Source organism: Pelophylax lessonae (assembly GCF_965119305.1).
Source record: "Pelophylax lessonae genome assembly, chromosome: 5".
NCBI classification, from domain to species: domain Eukaryota; kingdom Metazoa; phylum Chordata; class Amphibia; order Anura; family Ranidae; genus Pelophylax; species Pelophylax lessonae.
The window spans coordinates 79292564-79319239 of NC_138772.1; the positions used below are offsets into that span (position 1 = coordinate 79292564).

A 26676-nucleotide genomic window follows, 5' to 3' on the forward strand; every position below is an offset into this window, starting at 1 on the left:
AAACCGCACTGTGAACACGGCAAAACTGCGCATGTTCTACGGCAGCCATTATTGACACCTTTTTTTTTCTATCTGCAAAATACTGATAAAACTATTTTCGGGTGATGATCTTTGGCATCCCTAACATTACCTAAGCTCTGGGGAAAATGAGTGCACTTGCAAAGTGCACAGTCTATTTACCTTTAGTAAATCCACTCCTGTTTTGTCATATCAAACTGGAAGGTATGAGCATGCTAGACTTCTGTCATTTTTCAGCATCGATTTTAAAGTGGTAAATTGTACAGGTATCACAGAGATATGCTTTGACATACACTTTAACTAGATTCAATCCAGTGCAAAAGAAAACCATGGTAAAAACAAAGTAACCATTTCTAATTCATAAGTCAGTATCTGACCATCATCAAGCATTTGGCTGGCCTAAAACTGAACCTGTCAATTAAAAACATGGGAGATGCACTGATGTCATAATGGAAGGCCAGGCATCACCTTACTTGCTTGATACCTATTTAACCAATTACAGGGCACTTTCACCCCCTTCCTGCCCAGGCCAATTTTCAGCTTTCAGCGCTGTCGCACTGTGAATGACAATTGCTCGGTCATGCAGCACTGTACCCATATGACATTTTTATCATTTTTACCCTCCATAAATAGAGCTTTCTTTTTTGTGGAATTTGATGACCACTGGGTTTTTTATTTTTGCTAAACAAATAAAAAATTACCGAAAAATTTTGAAAAAAAAAAAAAAAGTTTTTCTTTGTTATAAAATTTTGTAAATGAGTAAGTTTTCTCCTTCACTGACAGGCACTGATGGGTGACACTGATTGGCACTGATAAACAGCACTGATGAGGAAGCACTGACAGACATCCCTGATGGGCACTTGTGGGCATCCTTGATGGGTCTATACTGATAATCAATGAACTGATTATCAGTGCTGACCCCCCCCCCCTGTCAGGAGAGCCACTTATTGGCTCTCTAGTCACGCCTTATCAGTGCGAATAGAGGAAAAGTCCATAACCAACACTTCCTGGTTACAATGTGATCAGCTGTGATTGGACATCATAGGCTCTTTACCGAGATCAGAGATGCAGTGTGTCAGAATGACACACCGTACTACCGATCAATGCAGGCCTCATCCTGCTGGACGTCCTATGACGCACAGGATAATGAAACCACCGCCCAGCCATCATTTTGCTATAGGCCAGGCGGGATGTGGTTAACCACACAGTGTATTTAGTCTTTCAAAAGAGATCTAATTCCAAATGTTATGATAAAAAAATCTTTTAAGACATGTATTCTAGTGTATATCTAAACATTTGTTTCTTCCTGAAAAAGTTTCTATCTATTGACTTCTTATGTAGAAGATTTCACTTAATGTTTTATTTGTCCTTCAGGTGAATTCCTTCAGCTGGGCTCCAAAGAGAATGAAAACGAAAGATTTGCTCACTACCTCGAAAAGACTTTTAAGAAGACAGCAAGTCTTATTGCCAACAGCTGTAAAGCAGTATGTACGTTCCTCATTTTATATAGCTATATGGAATGTATGCTGATTGCCATAGATAGATCTCTCAGCCTTATAATTACAGGGAAGATTTGAGGATGTTCTCAGTTTAGACCCAACATTTAAAGCCATTTATAAATTTTATACTATTTGCGAGTATTCAAGAGCTTACAAAAAATTCAAAAACTATTAATGATTTCTCTAATGGGCCATACACTATACAATTGTCTTTAGATTTTTTCCTTTAGATTTACCAAAACCAATATAATATGAGGTCAATTCTAAACACTTTCAATTTGTATGCAGTCAGGCAAGCCCTTGCACTACATAGTTGAAGGTAAATCTAAAGGAAATCTAACAACAAAAGTTGTATAATGTGTATCCAGCTTTAGACAGCAGCTTTGTTCACTGACAATACTCAGGATCTTTGGTTTACATAATGTTATTTAGAAGAAATAGCAGGGTACCATTTCATAGATGTTGGTACAGCCCTTCATATAATTATACACATAATATTCTGCTTTAAGCCCCGTACACACGATCAGATTATCGAACGATCTGTTGTCCGTTTTTTGTTGCATGATAGTCTCGTTTCGAAAGTGAAGAGGTTACTTTCATACGAAATTTCCCGTACGACAGAATTCTACTTCAGAAGTGATGTCGTGTTGAATTGCTTTGTATGTGTTCTTTCGTTTCTGAGCATGCCTAGTCTTGCTCTTAAGATTTTTTTCAGACGAAAACTGTACTAATTAAGCGAAAATCGGACGTTGTGTTGACGAACAATAAAAATTTTATAGCCTGCACATCCAGTTTTTGTCGTCCGAAAATCCGTAATCGGCTGTCGAAAGCACTGTACTAACAATCCGAAAATCGGCAGATCGTTCGTCGGACGAAATTTCCCTTCCGATTTTCTTATAGTGTGTACGGGCCTTTATTCATTGAAGAATTCTTCAGTTCCAATCCATGTAGCAGGAACCCCTAGCAGCCAATGTTTGCTATGCTGAAATCATATTCGTACAAATTAAATTCAGATTGGTTGCAATGGGTTTCTGCAATTAAAGGAAACCTGTCATGGGCCCAACCTGCAGGTTACCATTGCTAACCTCTTTTGAAAATACTGGTCAACTGACTGTCCTAATGACTTCCAATAGTTTGAGATACTTGCTCAAAACTGGTGTACAGATTAGAAACATCAAAGAAAAGTTGCACGTCTATATTTGCATACTTGTTCTGGGCTGCTGACTTAAAAGGATAAGTTCGCCTTTAAAAAAAAAAAACTAATTCACAATTTTTTTGCCGTTAAAGCGGTTGTATACTTAAAAAAAAATAAAAAACCCTGCAAGACAAAGGCATAATAAGCTAGTATGCATCGCATACTAGCTCATTATGAGTTACTTACCTTAGAACGAAAACCCCGACACGGACCCCCGGACACCGCTGTGGGAGCTGACATGATCCCTCGGTGTCTCTTCCGGGTTCGGCGGCTCCGGTGCTGTGATTGGCCGGAGCCGCGATGACGTCACACATGCGCACGGGAGTCATTTTTCGGCACGTTCCCGGCAAGGAACGCTGAAGGTCCGCCGGACCTTCAGAGCGCATGCGCCGCTCATGTGAGCGGCTGCATGCAGTGAAAATATCTCCTAAACCGTGCAGGTTTAGGAGATATTAATTGTACCTACAGGTAAGCCTTATTCTAGGCTTACCTGTAGTTAAAAGTCGCAAAAAGCGGTATACTACCGCTTTAAAATAATTGTGAATTTATTATTTTTCTTTCTAAGAAGCTTGCAGACTCTCAGCATAGCTGTCTTCTCGTACCTCTTATGGGCAGGCAGTTACCGGAGAACAGAAAGATTATTGGATTACGAGAGCGTTCACCAGCGCCCTCGTAGCTCATTGTGAACTACAAGCTGTCAGCCGCAATGGCTGACAGTACTTGTAGGCATTCATTCACAGGAAACTGAATGAATGACAGTGATATGGGTGTAGCCCCGCATGGCTGAGCTGTGATCAAATTGGGACAGTGGGTGCGGGGAGAGGCAGCAGGCAGGGGGAAATGGAGGGGAGATGCTGGAACATGTTACAGTAAAAACAGGTGGAACATGTAACATGTTCCAAAGGTGAACTTATCCTTTAAAGTTTTTCCTGCCAGAATGACAGCCAGGCTAAGAAAAACGTTTCCCCTTTTTTTTTTTTTCTTGATAATTTTATTTTAAGAATAGGAGCTCTTTTCAAAGTGCACCTAAAGCCAATTGTAAAGAGTGGGCAATGGTTCGAACCCTTGTCAGGTTGATTTATTGTTGCTGTCATTGTCCCATTGGTAAGATTTTACTTTCCCAGAGATATAGGACGTGAAAGGAAATTTGACAGTTGTCACCTAGACAGGTATCATTATTGGAGGAATTTCCACAACTTCTTGTTATAGTGACGAAAGTAAAATGTTGGCTATCCCGTCATTTTTAGTCCTGGTGATAAGTAGAGGAGTGAATCTCCCTAGCAGGGACAGAGGGCAACAGAAACCTGATGGGCGCTAACCTTTCCCTACTCTATCAAAAAAAATAATAATAATGAAATACATTAACTTTAGCACAGAATAATGTAATAATAAGGCTATTAAATTGTATATTAAAGCCCCCCCCCCTTACATTCCAGACTGGGAAAGGGAAGTACATTTTAATTTACTTCTAAGTGCAATGCAAGCAGACTTTTTTTTTTTTATTACTGAAATCCTTTAAGTTTGTTAGGAGTGGAGAGTTAGTCCAGGGTATCTGTAGAGTTAGTCCTGGAAAACTGTAGATGGCAACTCTCACTGTGGTTTCCTGTGTTCTTCTAGGTGTCAATCTTAGGATGTCCTGATCCAAAGGTCCATGAGATAGCCTACCAGTATGGCAGAAATATAGGTATCGCCTTCCAGGTAGGTGTTCTGCTCCTCACTATGTGATTATTAAAGCCCATTTCAGGAAATTTCCAAACATAACGTATTAGGCAGCCATTCACGTCGCTCCCTGTTCTAGTGGAGCTCACATTATTCTGTCCCTACAGAAACCACAAATTAATTTTAAGCTGATGCCAGTTAATTTGTTTTGTGGTGTTGTACTTGAGAGGGGGCTGGGTTCATTTCTTGAGGCCCTAAAATGCCAGAATAGTACAAAAACTCTAGAAAAGTACAACTTTCTGGAAAGTGGATGCTACAAGGTATTTAGTAGGATGCATTTTATTTGCCACAATTTTTGGTAAATTAAGAAAGTAAAAAAAATTTTTTTTTCACAAGGTTGTCATTTTAGCAAAATATTTGTCACACACAGCATGGGTATTCTTATCACAAAATGAGACTTTTTCACTGCCTAGAGAGGCCCAAAATCCAATACTTTCAAGGGGCATAAATGCATTTGATTTCCTGACAAACGGTCACTTTTGTTGAGACCCTAAAGTGACATGGACCCATAAAATGACCACATTTTGGAAAGCAAACCCTCTAATATATTTAGAGGGGGGTGGTGAATCTTTTTTTGAAAATCAAATTTTTTGCTGAATGTTTTTGGGCAATGAAGAAAGAAAATGAAAATACATTTTTTTTTGCATTTTACAGATTTGTAAATTAAGATGTTTCTAACACACAGTATATGCATATTTACAATTGCACCCCAAATGCATTCTGCTGCTCCTCCAAGGTATGTGCATACCACCTATCTGAGACTTTTACAGCCTAGCCACATAGAGGGGCACCTAAGGAGCACCTTCAGGCTTTCAAGGAGCATAAATTACACATTTATTTCCTGAATACCTATCACATTTTGGAGGCCCTGAAGTTTCAAGACAGTAGAAACGCCCATAAAATAACTACATTTTGAAAAGAAAACACCCAAAAGTATATTTTAAGAGGCAAACTGATTCTTTTTTGGAAATTGAAGAGGGAAAATTATTTGTTTTTCACAAAAATGTCAAGTAATAGAATTTTTCTACCACATAACGTGGGCATATTTAGAATTAGGGACCTTTCACACTGTTGCGCCTAAAAACGTAGTATGCATTTTTAACATGCTTTCAATGCATTTTTTTGTGCGCTTTATAGTTTCTGGACTCCCAGCATGCATCTGTGATACATGGACGTGATTAAAAAAACGCACCAACAATGCAGACATGGTGCGTTTTTGATGCGTTCCCACTGATTTGCAATGGAAGGTTCGCTTTTCAAAAACTGCACCAAAGATGCACCATGTAGGACTTTTTAAAACGCAGTCCACCCCACCAGCAGCAGAGTGATATGAACAGTTACATAGGATTTAAGGGGAAATAGTTTTCATACACTTTTTGTCAAGCTGGAAAAGTGAGTTTTAGCATGGCAAAAGCCCACCAATGTGAAAGGAGCCCTACACCCAAAAACTCATTACACTTTACACACCTCTCCAAATTTGGGGATAACGCATGTGATATGTTACAGCTTAGTTTCATAGAAATACACAAATTTCAAGGAGCAGTTTAGAGGGTGCAAACTAGCACCACCTGCTCTCAGAAGACAGCTGGCCAAACAGCACATGGTTAAATGAGTTCTGTGGGCATAGTACACACTTTCATTTTATAGCATCATCATTAAAATAGCAATACAAACAATAGTTTTTTTTGACACTCCAATATACTGTAAGCTTACTTGAAAAATATCCTTTCTTATTATGAGTGCTTCCTGCCTGCTGACCACCATTTTCCAAAACTTCCCGGATTCCCTACATGCTTTGCAGCTTCTCCTTTGCTGCTTACTTTTGATCTCTAAGGACTACATATCCCATGGTACCTTGCTTGCAGCAAGCAGGGATTCCTGTACTGAATCTCTCAGCACAGCTGTCATTCAGAAGGCAGGCTCTGTGAAATTTGTGACCCAGCAGTGCCTACTCAGGGCAGCATGAATGTGTCAGAGAATTTAAGGAAGTAAACCTGTGGGGATCTTCCCAGAGCAAGTTTACAAATGTCAAGATCACTCAGATAAACAGGAGCATGCTACAAATTATTGAAATTGGTATATAATTTTACATTTACAATATTGATACGCTTTAATATTTTTTAAGCATTAGTTCATGTTATGCTGGAAAAATATTCCCTTAATCGCAGTGTTTCCTTATCTTTCAGCTTATCGATGACATATTAGATTTTACATCTTGTGCTAGCCAACTGGGGAAACCGACAGCTGCAGATCTGAAGTTGGGACTGGCGACCGGTCCAGTTTTATTTGCTTGTCAACAGGTAAAAAATTGGTTAAAACAGATACTGCCAGTGCTTTTTTTTTTTTTAGTATACAGTAGCCTGTTTTGCATCAAGCTTTTAGTTGTTGTTTTCTGTAATCTATATCGCTAAGTTATATTGATCTTGAGCTAATATTATAACACCTTCACAATTTTGATTAGCAACACGCTAAAGGCAGCTGCACTCTCTCAATGCAGAGGCATTCATTTGTAAGAGACAAGTATTATAAATTACGCTACTCTTTTTAACATCCACATGTGCTGGATATATCCAAAAACTTGCCTAAATAAGTAATGAAAGTATTAAATAAATAAAATATTTGACACAAATATTCAAGTAAAATGTGCTGAAAAGTGCCAGTGCCTGAAATAAAGTGCAATCCGTGACTCTGAATGTTTAATGAATATTATTTTTTATAAACAAGAAAGTCCATTGTGATAAGCAAGTGCAGTTTTCATCAAAAAAATTGATTGGTGTATAGATCAATCACATCCTGTCATAATCGAGGCCAGTGCTCTTAGTGCCCGTTCACATTTGTGCAATGCGGGAATGCTGCGAATATACAGCGTGTTCCCGCATCGCATCCGCACCCCTGGCAGTTCACACTTCCATATGCGATACGCAGGGGGTGTCAATTAAAAGTAAACGACACCCCCAGTTGAGATCGCATATCGCAGTGCGATCTGCAAGATTGCACTAGTGTGAACCACCATGCGATCCGATTCTGCTGCGTATTAAAAAATGGGTCCTGTGCGAGTTAGGTGCGATTGCGGCGCAAATTCAGCCATACAAACTGTATAGCTGAAATTTGCACTGCGCAGAGATCGCATGTAATTTTAGGAGCAGTGCGCTCGGAATTACATGCAATCTCTGTGATCGCACAAATGTGAACCGGCACTTAAAGTGACAATGCAGTGCTATTCCACTCCATGTGCACCGTGCCCCAACCCCGATGGGTCCAGACTCACCATATGTAGTTGACCTCTTATGGCTTATGACAAAAGGGATCAAAAGAAAGCTTTCCACAGCTCTTTTGTGCATGGCTAGGTGTCCTTAATGCTGTTTCTTTTTACACAGACCAGTTGGAGGTCAACATGTGTATAAAGCAGAGAGAGATATCATCACGCAAAAATGTCTTTAACCACTTCCATACCGCACGATTTCTGATACTCTGTGCCTACGTGTAAAAATCATCATTTTTTTTTGCTAGAAAATTACTCGGAACCCCCAAACTTTATATATATTTTTTTTAAGCAGAGACCCTAGGGAATAAAATGGCGGTCTTTGCAACTTTTTATGTCACACGGTATTTGCGCAGAAATTTTTCAAACATGTTTTTTTTTAAAAAAAAAAACTTTTATGAATTAAAACACTAAAGTTAGCCCAATTCTTTTGTATAATGTGAAAGATGATGTTATGCCGAGTAAATAGATACCTAACCTGTCATGTTTTAAAATTGCGCACACTCGTGGAATGAGGCCAAACTTCAGGACTTAAAAATCTCTATAGGCGACGTTTTAAAAATGTTTACAGGTTACCAGTTTAGAGTTACAGTGGAGGTCTTGGGCTAGAATTGTTCTCGCTCGAACGTTCGCGGTGATACCTTGCATGTATGGATTGTACGCTGTTTAAATATGTGGCCGCGACGAACGCATATGTTCACTTCCGCGTGCTAGCACGTGGGGACAGGGCACTTTACATTTTTTTTTTATTTTAATTCTTTCTTTTATTTTTATTTTTACACTTTCCCTTTAATTATTTTTTTTTTTATCACTTTCATTCCTATTACAAGGAATGTAAACATCCCTTGTAATAGGAATAGTGAATGACAGGTCCTCTTCATAGGGAGGTCAGGGGTCAATAAGACCTCAGATCTCTCCTACAGGCTAGAAAGCTTAAAAAAAAAAAAAAAAGAAAACAAAAAGGATCTCAGCTATTCAGCCGAGATCAGTGCAGTATTGAAAACTGCCAGGCTGGGCATGACGTCATCACGTCGCGCCTGGGCCTCCTAGAGTCAGAGACACTTGCGGGGACCATCTGGTCCTCGCAGTCTCTATGGTGACACTTCCGCCAGCGGCCGATTCCTTCTCCGGCTCAACTTTACACTTTCTGGATCAAAGTCACATCAAAAGTTGCATCAAAGTAGTTCAGGTACCTTTTCAAATTTGCATAGATGGAATTGGGTGGTGTTGAAATCAATGGGCTGTGACTTGTCATGCGACTTTGTGTGTCGAAAAGTCGCACTAGTGGAAACGTAGACTTATTGTGGTTGCCTGTACTATGATCATTGTGAGATGAGACCCCAGAGCACTTCCAGCTACCGACAGTTCCCCCGTGTCCAGCTTCCTTCCCCTATGGTAGTCTTCATTCAAACCCCAGCACAGCTATACTGTACACTGCACCTCTTCCCCTCCCCCCTCCTGTGTTCTGTGTGAATTATTTCTTCATTTTCTCATGAATAAGGATGTACAATGCATCCTTACTGATGAGAGAACACTGGGCGGGAACCTATGATCAGCTCTTCCCATTCTGTATAAGCCCACTGGCTAGACAGGAACAGTGCCCCTCCCTGGAAGGGATGTCACTAGCTTTCAGTAACCACACCCACTTGCTGCTCTTGGACTCAGCAGGAAGAGGAATTGAAGTCATGTGACGGCACTGAAAGCTGCAAAATAAAGGTAGAAAAACAGAATTTGTTAATTTTGATTCAAAAGGCTGAACTCCACTCACATTAATGATTGCAGGGGAGAATTTAAGGTATTTGGCTGTACTTCTGCTTTAGGAGCCTCCCTGACACCCAGGGATCACCTGCCTGTAATTATTATAACTGCCGCTGGCCACTCTGCAGGAAACTGCCAATGGTATCCATGTATAGGCTCAGCGAGCTGAGAGAACCGCTCGCCCCTACGCGTTTGGGTTTCGTCTCTCAATTTGACATCAGGAGGCGTGGCTTGCTACTAAACTCTTGGTCTAGAGCACAGTATATGAGACCGAGAGGCATCAGCTGTACATTTATGGATTCATCAGCTACCTGACACTTGAGATTGTTCCAGATTCCTACAGTAACTTCAGTGTTTGCATGGTTCCCCTAACCCCGCAATATTACTGTTTTTTGTAACGTAGCCTTACAACAGAAACATTTGCAAATTTGCATGCTTTCATAAAGATGACTTGTATTTGGAGATTATGGAGGCTGCCACTGCTGACCTTTCCTCCTGAACATGCTAGTTACCTGGCTGTCTTGGTGATCCATTGGGTTCATTCCCTCGAGGCACTGACATGGACAAGAATGCAAAATAGGAGTTTTGACCTTCCTGTGTTTTTTCTAATCTGTATGCTTATTCCCAGTAAGTAAATTACTGAAGCGGAAGGTCAGGCAGTACAGGTTTCCTTTAAAGCAGGGGTCTCCAAACTATGGCCTTCCAGTTGTTCAAGAACTACAATTCCCATGCCTAGTCATGTCTGTGAATATCAGAATTTTACAATGCCTCATTTGACATGTAGGTCTGCAACAGCTGGAGGGCCGTAGTTTGGAGATCCCTACTTTAAAGGGTCAGTCCACCCAAAAGTTGTATGTCAGTCTTTGATAAACGAGGGAGATTTACATCACCTGATATTATCTTGTAATTCTCAGACACTCAAGTGGTGATCTATGTGCTTGAGTTCCCAGGTCTGCACATCTGCTGTGGCTGTTATAGGGAAGTTAGATTTAAAAATAATATTATATAATGAAGGATGCAGTAGGAGGAGTGGGAAAGGCCAAAGTTGGATGGGAGCCCACACTTAGTACATTTGAAATGTGGCGGTTAGGCTCTAGCTCAGTGTTTCTCAACTCTGGTCCTCAGGGCACACTAACAGGCCAGGTTTTCAAGAAGACTGAAATACATCACAGGTGATATCATTTGTTGCTCAGTGATTGCAGTATTCTATTCTGCATCTCCCCAAGGTAATACTTAAAATCTGGCCTGTTAGTGTGCCCTGAGGACCAGAGTTGAGAAACACTGCTCTAGCTCTATGTAGAAACAAAATCTTACTCTTTGCAAAAATGCACTACAGTCCATTTTAACATGGTTTACTATGGTACACTTTCACATGTATGCGTTTTTAAGTCGGTGCGTTTTTAGAAAGGGTCGGGGACTTTTCCCGCAGCAGATTGTGTATAATAGACTTCAATGGACCTGCACCAAAAAAGTGTTGCGTTTTGCACATGCGTTTTTTTTGGTGCAGGTTTTTCGTGTGGTGACTTCAGCCCTTACCCTGTGAGGTGCTGTTGGCTGTAGGTGGTGTTGTGGTGGCTTTAGATCCTATCATGGATAATAAAGATAGTGTTGTGCCTCCATCCTCTACACTGTGATGGTGCGGTGACTCTAGCGCTACACTGTGACCTTGGCTGTTAGTGATTTTATTGTGGCTTCAGCTCCTAGACTAGGACCATGGTAGTGAGTTGAGGCATGGTAGCTCCAGCCCTTACACTGTGACCATGGCTGTATGTGGTGTTGTGGTGACCTTAACACCTACCATGGATGTTAGGGATGGCGTAGTGCCTCCATCCTCTACACTAGTGTTTAACCTTTTTTTTTTTTTTTTTTTTTTTTTTCAGTCAAGGCACCCTTTAAAATTATGGAGTCTTGAGGCACCCCATTCCAAAATTTAAAAAATGATTCTAATAGTTTTACATAATACGTCAACATCCACACATGTACGACACCCAACGTTAGAGGTGATTTATTCTTTCAAATCCAATACACTTTTGCACACTGGTACTGACTAGTATTCCAATGTTTCTCTTCTCCCTCAGTTTTTCTCCATCACTCAGCTAACGTGACCCCCAGCGTTTGAGGGGCAGGGGAGGTCACTGGTTGTTAGGACGTCGGGGGCTAGAAGGTCGTAATGGTGCACAATTAAAACCTGTGGCTTTGTGTAACTAAAAGGCAGGCTTGTATACAGTTTTGAGGCAATTTTTAGGCATTTTGCCAAGGCACCCCTGAAGAAAGCTAAAGGCACCATGGTTAAAAAAGACTGCTGTACACAGTTGCCATGGCTGTTGGTGTAGTTTGGGCAGCCCTTTGCTTGCTTTCATCTAGCCCTTGGGGCCCTATTTTATTTACAGATTCCAACAATAGGGCACAATTCCCCCCACTGACACCAATGATGAGGCACAATTCCACCAAATGACACCAATGAATGGACACAATTCCTCCCAATGACGCCACAATTCCTCCCAATGACACCAATAATGGGACACTATTCCTCCTGATGATACCAGTGATGGGGCCCAATGACACCAATGATAAGACCCAATTCCTCCCAATGACAGCAATGATTGGGCACAATTCCTCTCGCTGCTACCAAAGATGAGGCATTTTATCCCCACTGATGTCAGGATATTTTTTACTCCCAGTGGCCACAGTCTGCCCCCTCCTTATGGCTGAAGGACAGTATACTGGCTTTTTGTTTAGAAAGTCTGGAGACCCCTTCCCCAGACTCTGACCATAGATGTTGTGATGACACCAGTCCCTACACTGTGGCAATGGCAGTTAGTAAAGGCGGGTGATGTGCATGTGAATGGGCACGCTGTACGGTCAATTATTGACATACTAGAATGTGTAGAGAAATCAATAGTCTGAGTGTAACCCTATCTGCCCAGACATGCCTTGTCTTCTGAGTAGTAAAATCTGATGAGATACATTTTAGGCCAATAGCCTTGAAATACCTATAAACTGAGTTAATGATATTGGCAGGAGGATGATTACACAGAACAGATGTTTTTTTTTTCTCTGGAAACATGAAGATAATTACTGTATCTCATTGTTTGCTTTGGCTGTAGTTTCCAGAGCTGAACGCCCTGATAATGAGAAGATTCAGTTTGCCAGGAGATGTTGAACGAGCGTGGCAGTATGTCTGTCAGGTAAGAACTCCGCTCCAAGTCACCACTTTGTGTTTACCATTATATGGTATGAGATCTGCAAGGCTAATCCCTGAACAGACCTACCTGGCTAAGACCATAGATAGCTGTCATTAATATGTAACCTGTGGGTTTCCCCTTATCCGTCCATTTTTAAAGTAAACTTGCCTTAAGAGAAACATCGTTGCTGACCTTGCCTGGCTGTTGTCTTGCCCTTTAAGTTGCTGACCCAGAACAAGCATGAATATAGGGCCTATTTTTCAACTTTTAATTTGCAGTTTTGTCAATTTTCAGCTACTTAGAGCTTTCCACTTCTGTCAATCAATGCATCTTTTATCCTGCTAGGCTCACCGCTTGAAATACATTGAAACAGGTCCATTGTAAGAGAAAAGAAGGCTGTAGAAAAACTGGATTTTTAACTTTTTTCTCCGAAGTTCATTGACAGACGCAGCTTTACATCTTATTAGCCATTGGGTTATGCTACTCCCTTCAGGAATAGAACACTAGGCAGGAAAAAGCTTTCACCACGCCTATGGGGCTGTCGCTGCAGGCATAAACCCACACACTCTGTTAAAGCCCTCAGTTTCATTTCAAGCAGTGTTTAGAAGACAACAACCCCATTTCACTCATAATTAGAGGGGCAGGTGCTGCGTCTGTCAATAAACTTCAGAGAAAAGGATTTTACGGTAAGTCAAAAATCCAGTTTCTCTATCGTTCATTGACAGACGCAGCTTCATATCTTAGCCATTGGGACGTCCCAAAGCAGTATTTTCATGAGGGGTGGGAAAAACAACACAAAGAAGAATGTAATTCCCCCAAAGGCTAAACGTAGCCAACCAGATAACAAGGAGCTCAACCAGGAACAACTGGAGCTCACCTAGAAAAAACATACACCCTCAAAGAGAAAAAAAGATCTCTTTTAAACAGCAGCCTGCAAATCCTTGCGGCCAAAAGAGGCATCCGAAGATGCCAACACATCTACCTTGTAGAATTTTGTAAACGTGTGCACTGACGACCAAGGTGCCACCTTGCAAACTTACATCACTGAAGCCTGGTGGCGAAAAGCCCAAGAGACACTCAGTGCTCTAGTAAAATGCACCTAACCAGGAAAGGAGGAACCTGACCCTTCAGTGAATAAGCCTGAACCAACGTCTGCCTGATCCATCTGGATATAGTCGCAACAGACGCAGCCATTCCTTCGGTAAGGACAAAAAGAGAGTCTGATTTCCTGAAAGATCCAGTAGCCTCCAGAAAAATTCGAATTGCCCGAACCATATCCAAAGAATGCAAAGCAATTTCCTTGGGATGCTTGGGCTTAGGACAGAGTGAAGGCAGCACAATGTCTTCATTCAAATGGAAATCAGAAACCACCTTAGGAAGAAATGACTGATTAGGTCGAAGTACCACTTTATCTCTGTGGACCACCAGATAAGGTGAACGGCAAGACAATGCCGCCAGTTCAGACACCCTGCGGGCAGAAGTGATAGCCACCAAGAAGGCAACCTTCTGAGATAATGTAAGCAGGGGAATCTCCCTAATGTTCCCAAAAGGAGGTTTTTGAAGAACCGACAACACCAAATTCAGATCCCACGGAGGGTAACGGTGATCGTTTCGGAGGCGCCATATGACGCACCCCCTGAATAAAAAGGCGAATCAGGGCATGCGTAGCTAAAGGGCGTTGTGAAAACACAGCTAAAGCCAACACTTGGCCTTTGATAGTGCCCAAAGCCAAACGCTGTTAAACCCCTTTTTGAAGAAAAGTCAAAACCCTAGCTACCGAAAATAAGCGAGGGTGCACTTTCAACGATTCATGATAGATTTTCCTGGAAGTTGATTTCCTGGCCTTCTACAGTGTAAGAATCACAGAGTCAGAAAGACCTCTATCCTTCAATACCTGGCTTTCAACAGCCACGCCGTTAAAGCCAGTGACTATAAAGCAGGATGGAAGATCGGCTCTTGAGACAGCAGATCTTCCCTGAGAGGAAACCTCCAAGGAGCATCGGCAACCAACCTTGCCAGGTCTGCGTACCAAGACCGGCGAGGCCAGTCTGGGGCCACTAGAATGACCAGAATCCCTTCCTCTATTCTGCGCAGCAGTTTTGTCAGGAGTTACAATGGAGAGAACGCATATATCAGCCGATACTGACCCCAAGGAGCCACCAGGGCACCTGTGTCATTGGCCAGAGGATCCCTTGACCTGGGCATAAACCTCTGAACCTTCTTGAGTCGAGAAGCAAACAAGTCGACATCGGGTGTCCCCCACCGGACACACAGGAGGTGAAACTCCTCCGGATGCAGGGACCACTCCCCCTGTTCCAACACCTGACGAATCGGGTAATCCGCCTGCCAGTTCTCCACCCCTGGGATGTGCACAGCAGAAAGAGCTGGGACAAACTTCCGCCCAATCCAGAATCTCGGCCACTTCCCAGGCCTCCAAGACACTCTTGATACCCCTTTGATAATTGATGTATGCCACGGCCGTGGCATTGTCCGATTGAATTTCGGACTGGGCAACCTTGCAAACGAGCCATCCAATGACTCAGGCAAAGCTTTATCGCTCTAAGATATTTATCGCAGCTTGGACTCTTCCACCGCCTAGGATTCCTGGGCGCAGAGTTTCTCCAGCACTCCTCCCCAGCCTGACAGGCTGGCATCCGTGGAAACCACCATCCAGTACAACGGCAGGAAGGACTTGTCTTGGTGAAGTGCTGATGAGTGAAGCAACCACAGAAGAGCAGACTTTGTATTGCGACTCAACCGAATCAAAGTATCCAAGGATTTTGGATCCTTGTTCCATTTTACGAGAATCTCCTTTTGAAAGGGTCTCGTGTGGAACTGAGCAAGCGGAACCTCCTCGAAGGTTGATACCATCAGACCCAAGGCCCGCATTCAAGTCCGCAGAGAAGACATTGTTTGCTAACAACAACCGGATTGTTCCCTGCAATTTTTGCAGCTTGTCCGAGAGAAGAAAGTCCAGTGTCAGGCCCAGATAATCCAGTCTTATTGAAGGTATCGGGTCAGATTTTTTTAAATTGATGTTCCAACCGAACCCTTGCAGTGTTCGGACAGTGACAGTCAAATCGTACAACAGGGCTGAGTGAGAGTCTGCCCTCAATAGGGGATCATCCAGGTACCCCAGTACCGAATTCCCCCATTCTAGCACGTGGTGCCTTGCCCTTAGAGGATTGAGAGAGAAGAGTACTCTTTCCACCCGTAAGGCCTTTGATCAACTCATCCAGGGAGGATCCAAACAACCTCTCCCCCATAAAGGGAAGGTCACAAAGAGTCTATTTGGAAGCCTGGTCTGCAGACCAGCTTTTTAGCCACACCATGCATCTTAATACCAATCCCCACCCTCTGGCTACCAGTGGAGCCGCATCCAGCGACGCATCACATATATACAGAAGGGCTTAGGCCATTTGATCCAAGAGCTCAATCAGCCCTGGGGAGCTGTTGTGTTTCCAAGACACCTTTTAGTATTTTCACCCATTCAGTGACAGTCTGCGACACCAGGATGGTCACAAAAATTGGTTTCAATATGGAGCCTGCTGTCACATGTAAATGGCGAGACAGACTCAATCCTTTCTTATCAACGGGGTCCGTGAAGGCCGGGGGTTTTTCCACCGGGACCACAGTAGACTTATTCAGTCTGAAAACTGGATGATCCACCTTTGGTGGCATGGTCCACTGAGTTGAGACCTTATCCGCGAAGGGATAACGGTGTTTAAAACACTTGGGCATCACTAACATGTGCTTGATGCGTCCCCACTGTTTTTTGTTTTTTGTTTTTTTTATATCATCTTTATTTTAATTTACACAAAATTGATAGTACAAGAAAGAAAAGAAAGGGGTAAGGCCAAACAGAGCCAAACACATAAGAACATAACAGTGGAAAAAGCCCAATTCCGTAATCAACTTGCTTAGAAAATATAACAGCATAACTATTACATGACATAGAGCAAGCCGTCGGCAGGAAAAAAACCAAGGCAAACAGCGGGCGGCTACGGGTATAGTACTGGTAAACAATCCCAGCCCTGGGGGACCCCAGGTCAGGGCCCGCACTGGGGGGAGGGGGCAAAAAATTGCCTCCAGCAAACCTCCCCCAACGCAGCATTCCCTACCAGGAGCCCCTCCAAGTACGCCCCCGCCTCCCAAGACAAGCGACAGGGGGGCGCCCCCGTTGTTCATTGACAATATTGTCAAAAAGTTCCAGACAGGGGAACACTTTGCCCGATTTCTGGGATTTGCAGGTGCCAAAAGACACCTGCGTTCCCAACACTGTAGACTCATCCACCATTTTTAAAGTTTCTCGCACTGAAACTAGAAGTGCTTCCACCAATGCCGCAGCTGCAGATAATGACAGGTCCTCTTTGCCATCAGAATACAATGACACAGAGCCACCAGGGTGGGGTGCATCTGCGGCGGCCACATCTGCCTCTGAATCTGAAGATACAACAGAGGGAGGCGAAGGCAAAAGGCGTTTATGGCTAGTGTTACTTTTTTTAACACTAAATCCACTTTTCACACTAGGCTTTCCAAAACTGCTGTAAGAGCTGACGGGCTGTGATCCAGAAGGTTCCGCAGTCACACTGAGGGGGTCTGTAGGTGAACTTTTTTGTCCTGGCACTCCATTTACACTAAATTTAAAAAGATGTAGTGTCGTTTTAAAAAACGGGATCGTACCGCTGCACTGGCGGTACAGCAAGTCCCAGCCTAACAGTCTGTAAACAGTGTGTGTGAGGAAACACACAAGAGACCCCAAAAACTTTACCAAACCTATCAGGAGGCTTGAAGGAACGATCTGTACAGCAGAAAGAAATGATCTGATACAAAGTGAAAGCACCTGGGTCATGCCTAGAGTGTCTGATGCCTGCCTATGCTGTCCAGCACCGTGGAGAACAAGAAAATGGCCACCCCATGCATTCCTATGGGGAAGATTTAGAAAATGGCTGCCCATACATTACAAGAGATTCTGACGTTAATGCAAGGCAAGTCCTAAAACAAAATGGCGGCCCCCCTGCTTGCCATGCGGTCTACAGGACCCCCCGGGGGGGGCAGCAGATAAAAGCATTGCATGGTCCCCAGGAGTGGACCCCACCAGAAAAACGCAGCCGCAGAGGCCTGCAATATATCCGCCCCCAACAGTAGGAACCTGTTATAGGAGGGGGGAACGGCTGAAGGGGGGCCTGGTATACCCGAGAGGTCAGGGGAACCGAGGGTCCGACTATTCCATGGAGGGGGCCCACGTCCATGCTGAGACCGCCAGAGATTTAGGGGGACACTTACTCACCATACCACGGAATCGGGTGGGTGCCACTCTGAGCAAACTACCACCCACCCGGTCTGGGGGAGCTGCCAGCCAAGGGGTACGCTGCGACTCGGGGCGTTCCAGGTCATTCACATCCCAGAGAGATGGTCCACTCGCGGGCTCGTCCCCGTCCATCGGGGCTCTGCCGTGGCGAGGCCTAGTGCTGGAGTATAACCTGCTCACGCTCGCTGGCCAGGCTGGGAGACCTTAAGGATCTAGAATATCCAGTCCGAAACCCAGCCAGCTGTTGCTTGTAGTTCTCCAGGAACTCTACTTAAAGAATGAAGTACAAAACAATGGTTCCCAAAAAATAACAGCTAAGACCGAAGTCCCAGCAGGGAACTAAGTCCTACCCCTAAACTAGGCAGAAACAATCCTGAGGGCTGTAGCAGAGTGTGCGAGGTTATGCCTGCAGGGACAGCCCCATAGGTGTGGTGAGAGAGCTTTTTCCTGCCCAGTGTCCTATTCCTGAAGGGAGGAGCTTAAACCAATGGCTAAGAAGATATGGAGCTGCGTCTGTCAATGAACAATAGAGAAAACATTGCAGTCTGCTTTAGTACTGTCATTTCAAGTGCTGGTATAATGAAGCATAGTGTTGCATAGTTAGTCAGGTTGAAAAAAGACACAAGTCCATCTGGCTCAACCAATAAAAAACAGCAGTGTTGTTTTTCTCTTCCTGTTGTGTATACTTTTCAGATGAATACAAGGTATTTTGTGATTAGACAAGGGGAGAGGAGGGGCAGATGAATGAGAGGACTGTCCCTTGTCTAACCAAAGGTTGCCTTGTATTCTGTGAAAAATAGAATATATTTTATTAATATAGATGATGAGGTGGAAGGGAGAGTGCAAACAACACTTCCATTCATTGTACAAGTGTTCAAGCTTCGTTGTATTCATGCCAGATAATACTATCAACTGTCATTGCTCCTTCAAATCCCCAGCAGTCATCTGGCTGTAGTATATCCGGCATTAGCAGTAACTTGGATAGACAAGTGCATGTTTATTACAAAAAAAAGTTAAGGCATAGACTCCGGAAAAAAAGCTCCACCCATCTGCCTGCCCCTTTCTGGTCACCCATAATATACGGGAGGCCAGCAGGTAGGCATGGCATGGAGGCGCTCCTGGCTCCTCCCCTTCACCCGGTGCCTCCAAGGAAACCCACATTCCTGGATCCTGCTGCTGTGTCCATTGACAGCGGGACTTGCCCCCCCCCCCCCACATCACTGGATTTAATTGACAGCAGCCGGAGCCAATGGCTCCTGCTGCTATCAGTCTGTCCAATGAGATAGGAGACAGCGGGAGGGGCCGCTAGGCTCGTGCACGGCCTTGGGACAAACAGGCTCAGGTAAGAAAAAGGTTTGGTCTGGGGGGGCGGTGCAACAAAGGTTTTTCACCTTAATGCAAAGAATGCATCAAGGCGAAAAACTTTTGAGATCCTACAATCCCTTTCAGCCTAAAATTGAAGGATCATCTGCAAACTGAAAGGAGTCTCAAAGTGAGTGGGAGGTTTTTGCATTTATTTTTTGTATGCTGCGTGAATAAAAGGTTCAACATGCAGAGCCTAGATTTAAAGTAGGACTATATGCAAAACTTTTTTTTAGAGTAAGGGAAGTTTATAACCCCTGTCAGATTTTTTTTTTTTTTTTTCCCAAACCAATAAGGTGATACCACCCTTCTCTTAGAATCCAAGCTCCCCAACTACACGACACGGGACTTACAGCTGGCGTCTTGGATAGCTAGGTCTTGCAGCCCAAAAAGGACTGGGGTAGTCCAACGGTACTACAGGCAAAAAGAAACAAAGAAAGGGCGCATCGACCTAGCGCATTATCCTCAATAATAGGCTTTATTTATGCAACATATAAAATGGCTACTCACAAACACAGGTGTAAAAATGATCATAACAAGCTCAGTTGCTCCAGTGTCAGGAATAGTCCATAATCCAATGAGATGACGGCTGACGCGTTTCGAGGCTCAGCCTCTTCCTCAGAGCCACTGTGTCATGACCTACTCATAAGTTTAAATAGTAATGCATTGCTCAAATCCCTCCCTCAGATCTCAGGAGCCCCTCCCTCTAGGGGTGTGGCAGAAGTACTACACCCCTCCCTCTTGCAGCACTGCCACTCAACCCCCAATAGGGTTGGTTCATAAAACCCATGTAATGTGCACCACAGTTTCATTATCAAAACCAAGTAAAACAATAACACATACACTTGAATAAAATTAATCTACAGCATGCAGCTGCAATGGTTAGCATCCATATAACATAGCATAAAAGGCACAATATGAATAAAAGTATAAAAATGTAAATAAAAACTAGTGTGAAATGTGGTTCATGTAGGTACACAAGGCACTTCTACCGATAATAGAGGACTAATGATGTCCTACTTGACGTATATACATCCCACACTTTACCTTTGAGGATGCTTGTGGTAGGATGGAGAGAGATCCCATAGGGCCCATTGCTATCCATCCAGATATTATCCATGTTATGTCCATATTGATTTATGTGTGACAAAGGTTTGCCCCTTAGCTCAATCATTCACATGTAAGCTGTCCGATGCCTTCCTATAGAACAGGCAGGTTACTGGGGGATGGTGGCAAAGGGTTCAGGAGAGGAGGGAGAGGAGGAGCCGATCGGGCGCTGCAGAACTCCGCAGCATGTCCCATCGGTAACTCCGTGGAACGCACGCCGCTACTCAACTTCCGGGTTGCTGCGTCATGCGTTCCACACGATTGACGTCACTTCCGCTGACGTCACTTCCTTCCATAGGTCCGGGCTGACAGATGTAAGCACCGGAACGATCCTCTCCACACAAGCAGACCTAACCCATCGCTAATTGTAGTGATCGCCATCCATGCACTAAATACTAATCTACCTACACTCCCACATCCTCCCATCTATAAATCAATATCCGACCACCTAGTCTCGGCCATCAGAGGGGAGTAATCTGGCTCATTTATTCCAAAAGAAAGTGCTTAAACATGCATGGTTGGAAATACGGATAGATAGATAGATATAGAGATATATATATATATATATATGCCCTATAGTGTATCAAAACACATATGTGTATGTACGTGTGTACACCTGTTCATGTGCATGCATATACTATGTAGAAGACTGTAACTGAATGGCAATAAGATAGAAAATTAAAAAATTGAGAATTAAATGTATTACATTATATGGATTAAAAGTTCCCCCTCAATGAGCAACAAGGGCGCCCTTTAAACTGTGGTACAAAAATATATACTGTATATATGTAAAGAATTAAAATCTCATCAATACCATTCCATGGGTACCTACAACTCCCTACACAATAGATAAAAACATATATTAAATGTGTCTATATAAAAAGAAGAATTATTAAATATATGTTTAGATGTATATTAAAATAAACTAAAAATTACATGGTAAGTAATTCCAGGAGGGAGAGGACTCGTCCTCCAAATCGGATACGCTGGTTAGGTCCTATGATACCAGTCAAAAAAAACCTTTGAAAACTTCAGACCACAGGTCTGCTTGCAAACTGAATGAAACTATGACTGAAGGCCCGTACACACGTACCGATTGTCGGCCGAAAATGTTCGGCCGCCGAACGATCGGCCAATTTTCGGCTTGTTAGTATGATGCTGCCGACAGCGCACTTTCGGCCGAACAGAATGTGTCGTGCAAGCATTAAAATTTTTGGATGCCGACACCAGAACGGCCGATTGTTCGCCAGTCAGTACAGAATTCGGCCGACAGACAACAGATTTGCAAGACTGGGCATGCTCAGAAAAGAAAAAACACAGGGAAAGTTAACCATCACATGACATCACTTCTGCAGTCGGCGGACAAAATTCGTGTGCAGTCTTTTGCACTTTTCAGCGGACACAACAGCCCGGGGACAAAAGACGGCCGATCGGTACGTGTGTACGGGGCTTTAAAGTGTGTATGTATACACAAAAAAATGCACTTACTCACATAGAACTGCCGTGTTGTGCACCCGCTAGGATATACGTCGAGACAAATGGTAATACAAGGAGATAAATACAAAAAATTACCATGGTATTTGTCAAATTGATAAAATGATAAAATAATTATTAGTATAAAAAGCAGAGAACGAGAAAAGAACCAGATAGAAGGACTTAATGCTAGGAAAAGTCAAACTTCCATAACCCTGATCTCGAAAACAAGAATCAATTAGTTTATAGATGTGCCTGCCACCACCAAGGATGCTGGGGTATGATCATAGTCATTGTGGCTCTATACAACCCCATGAATCTCTATGTTCTCATTGATACCCCCAGATGCCAGAGACCCTCGGGTGAATATCCAATAGGATTCCCTCTTGCATAGTCTCTGGAACCTCGCCCCATCATCTTAGTCCCTATTGATAGCTTCAATACCAAAAACCCTCAACCCAGTTGGATCCCCATCATGGAGCTGACTGAAATGTCAAGGTACTGAATAGTTGTTGCGGTCTCTCAGTCCTTCCTTAATCTTTTTACTGAGTATACTACACTTATGTTCCCTGAATCTCACTCTCAGGGGTCGTGTGGTGCTTCCAATGTACAATAGGCCACACGGGCAAATCAGAGCATAGACCAAGTAGCTGGTGCCACAATTGATGAACTGTTTGATCATGTGGCTCCGGCCATCGGTGCCTGATACCTCTTTTTTCCGATGCCACATGAAGGAGCAGGCTCCGCAGTTTATGCTATGTTTATATGGATGCTAACCATTGCAGCTGCATGTTGTAGATTAATTTTATTCAAGTGTATGTGTTATTGTTTTACTTGGTTTTGATAATGAAACTGTGGTGCACATTACATGGGTTTCATGAACCAACCCTATTGGGGGTTGAGTGGCAGTGCTGCAAGAGGGACGGGTGTAGTACTTCTGCCACACCCCTAGAGGGAGGGGCTCCTGATATCTAAGGGAGGGATTTGAGCAATGCATTACTATTTAAACTTATGAGTAGGTCATGACACAGTGGCTCTGAGGAAGAGGCTGAGCCTCGAAACGCGTCAGCCGTCATCTCATTGGATTATGGACTTTCATATGGACTATTCCTGACACTGGAGCAACTGAGCTTGTTATGATCATTTCTACACCTGTGTTTGTGAGTAGCCATTTTATATGTTGCATAAATAAAGCCTATTATTGAGGATAATGCGCTAGGTCGATGCACCCTTTCTTTGTTTCTTTTTTTTTTTTTTTCCTCATTTGTGTCCCATTGCAGAGATTTCCCTTCACTTCCTGTCCCATAGCCAAACAGGAAGTGAGCAGAAATCCCTGCAAATATAAGGAATTCCTTGAGGTCACCCAGGTCACCAGAACTAGTGTCCCCATTGGAAGATTTTCCTTCTATTACTTTTCTAGGGACAACCCAAGATGTAGGATTTTCTTTTCATTTTTAGTGATAATAGTAAACAGGACAAATAGAAAGGATGAATCTCCCTAACTGGGGCACAGACAGCAAAAAAAACTGACAGTTGTTCCAATCCCTCTCCACTCAATCCAAAACTACAAAAAAAGTTATACTTTAAAGGCCAGAGCAGTATTCGGCAATGTTAAGTAAATCTATTTATTTTTGTGCTGACAGAGTGATGGCGTTCACCAAACCACCTACCTCGCCCAGCGCTACTGTAATGAAGCGATCCGAGAAATCAGCAAGCTGCAGCAGTCCCCGGAGAGAGACGCTCTCATCCACCTAACAGAAATCGTTCTCACTAGAGACAAGTGATCGGGGACAGGGACTCTTTACTGGCAGCTACCACCAAACAGTGCCTAACGCCAGCACATATGTACAAACTCAGCCGGTTCAGCTTCCAGTGCGGGCCACCAAAAAAGAACTTTTAAGAGAAATCTCCAAATGTTTATTATGCCTTTCACCATTACAGTACTGTATTTTTTTTATAAAGATTTTATCAGAGGAAGCCATATTATGTATTAACGTGAACAGTAAAGGGGAGAGTGAATTTCACCAGATGTGTTGTGCAAATGGATAAAATCAAATCAATTTTCCGTTCTCTGCTGGATTTTTTTTTTTTATACCTGTTAAATTTAAGAGAACCTATCATGAAATGTGCTTTTCTTAGCAGCTTTTTAAAAATTTAACTAGCCTGGCAAATGATCAGAATGAGAGACAATCAGTATTTCTCAATTGTACATCATAGGAGAGTTAATTGGGACTATTGGGTTTACCCCAGTTTTTTTGGGGTGGTTTTTGTGCTAGTGTCCATATACAATGGTTCCATCTCTCTGCTGAGAACACCTTTTCTGCCTTGACAAGCACATTTCTGCTTAAACTACCTTCTGCTGTTAGGCCTCAGTACTCTATAGCAGTGGCATTTTTCCAGATTGCTAACTTTGCTTTGCACTGGGGAACAACATTTTCTATTTGTGGCTCGGCCCTTTAGTCAAGCCATGACATTGCACGTATACACAAAGGTGCTGGTCCCAGTCTTGGCTCTTTTGCAAGCAAAAAAGGTTACCATTTTGGTGTATCTAGATGATCTACTCCTGTGGGAGCAATCAAGGTTAGGCCTAAGAAGCAGCAGAGGGTGCAAGTCCTGCAGGCTGGGTCCTCATTCTCAAGACGTTTGACCTTGGAGCCATCACACTGACTGGAAAATCTCGGTGACCTTGACGGCATGGCTGTTGAAGCCCAAGTTCTGAGGGCAAGAGGGTCTTGCGGACTCCCTAATTCCCACTTTGCTGGGGGCCAGATAGCCCTCTTCTGTTAGGGTTTACCACGGCATGCGGAAAACTCCATCCCAGGAAATACTTTGTGGAATATTAATGTATAAAGGGTGCGCTGATAAGTGAATGTATGCTGCAACCAAAGATCCAGATATTGTTCTGGAAAAATGAATTAAAAAAGAATAGTCTCGTGTGCGCTAAATAATGTTGTCTGTCTAAAATGTGAAAACACAAAGGTGACAAATCAAATAAACAAACTGTGACAATTAACCTTAAATATCAACAAAGTTATCACACATTTCCCACTTGGGTGTTACAAATGAATACAAATAAATGGTGAATGTCTTAGGTGTCTCAAGTCTACTGAAATAGAAGTGCAAAATCCCAAGGAGGGATGTGAAAAAAGTTCTGTGTACAATTCCTCAATATCAAAGTCCAAAATTCCAAATGTGAAAAAACACGTGAAAGATTACGGATGATGGAATAAAATGGGATGAAAACAGTGCTCCAAACGAAAACCATGTGTTAGATGTTTCTATCTTATATCCCACCACCTTTCAGGTTTGCTTCTTACCAGCAGGTAAAATTTAAGGGCGAAAAGACAGCCACCTCAAGAATATGGACTCCAGGTGTTAAAGGGGATGTGATACACTCTTCCAACACCATGTGGAAAAGGTAAAATGTGCCTCTTACCAGATGTTAGTGGTCTTAGGCATGTGTATGTCCCCTTACAGGGATTTTCTCCTCCCGTCACTGTGGGTCAATTCTTGGGTCAGTATGCTGGAGATCCCCTGTAGCTTTATATTCCTTCATGGTCCCCAAATATCCTGATGGAAACTCTCCAACCCAGCAAGGAAGACAAGTCAGGCTGCTATTACAAAGCACAGATCCTCCACAAAGCATGCAAGTCCAGGGGCATGGACGGGGCCACGGCGACACCAGACTATACTTTGTGGAATCTATTTTTATCCTTCTTTCAGACTGGACTGGACAAGTCCTTAGTTCTGTGGACTAATAATGCCTCGTACACACGTGCAGATTGTCGGCCGAAAAGATTCGGCTGACGACCGATCGGCCGATTTTCGGCTTGTTAGTATGATGCTTCCGACAGCCGACAGCGCACTTTTGGCCGAAAAGAATCTGTCGTGCAAGCATTAAAATTTTTGTATGCCGACACCAGAGCCGCCGATTGTTCGCCAGTCAATACAGAATTCGGCCGACAGACCGCAGATTTGCAAGACTGGGCATGCTCCGAAAAGAAAAAACACAGGGAAAGTTAACCATCACATGACATCACTTCTGTAGTCGGCGGACAAAATTCTTGTGCAGTCTTTTGCACTTTTCAACAGACACAACAGCCCGGGGACAAAAGACGGCCGATCGTTCGGCCGACTATCTGCACGTGTGTACGGAGCATTAGGGTCAGGTTTCTGTCTTGGCGGTGCTCTTTCAGAGACTGATTTCTTCCCACCCCTTGGTCAGAGCCTTTTTTGCAAATGGCGGTGCACATTTTTCTGCCAGTACACTCCCCGCTAACTCTGTGGGACATCAATCTGGTGCTGTCAGTCCTTTGGAGGCCACTGTTTAAACCTTTTCAGGATATTTCTCTCCCTCTCCTATCACACTTGTGGCTGGGTGGTGTCAAGCTTTGGTATTTGCCCGTGTCCAGACACTCAGTGCATAGCTCAATAGTCTAAGAATTAACACTTCTGTGATGTACTCCAAGAAAGGGATTTTACTGTACTGTCAGGCAGAAATATGCTAATGATATGGCCAGCCATATCTATGTGCCATTCCAAATCTGATTGTCCCAGATAGCTCATACTTTCTAAATATTTTAACTGGGAGTAAGGTTGCTTGCTAAAGCCAACTAGAGCGAATTACCAGGAAGCATTCCAGATCCCATTTTTTTTTATTTTTAACACCCACTGGCTCTCTGCGATCAGAGTGTATATCTCCTCAAATGCCTAACATTTTATGTATGAAACATCTTGAAGTGTTGCTAAACCCACAATATAAAAATAGTCTGTATATGCAGTAAAGC

The 26676-nt window shown here is 43.2% G+C and overlaps 1 protein-coding gene across 2 annotated transcripts in view; it reads left to right on the forward strand.

Moving 5' to 3' along the window:
- PDSS1 (decaprenyl diphosphate synthase subunit 1) overlaps positions 1 to 23954 on the forward strand; it is a 57473-nt gene extending 33519 nt beyond the window's left edge. For both annotated transcript variants that reach the window (XM_082258809.1, XM_082258810.1), the window contains exons 7-11: positions 1393 to 1502; positions 4330 to 4410; positions 6618 to 6731; positions 12559 to 12639; positions 23533 to 23954. In XM_082258809.1, coding sequence (XP_082114935.1) covers positions 1393 to 1502; positions 4330 to 4410; positions 6618 to 6731; positions 12559 to 12639; positions 23533 to 23673 — 527 coding nt within the window. In that variant the 3' untranslated portion in view covers positions 23674 to 23954. The remainder of the gene's footprint in view (positions 1 to 1392; positions 1503 to 4329; positions 4411 to 6617; positions 6732 to 12558; positions 12640 to 23532) is intronic.
- The last annotated feature ends 2722 nt before the right edge of the window (positions 23955 to 26676 follow it).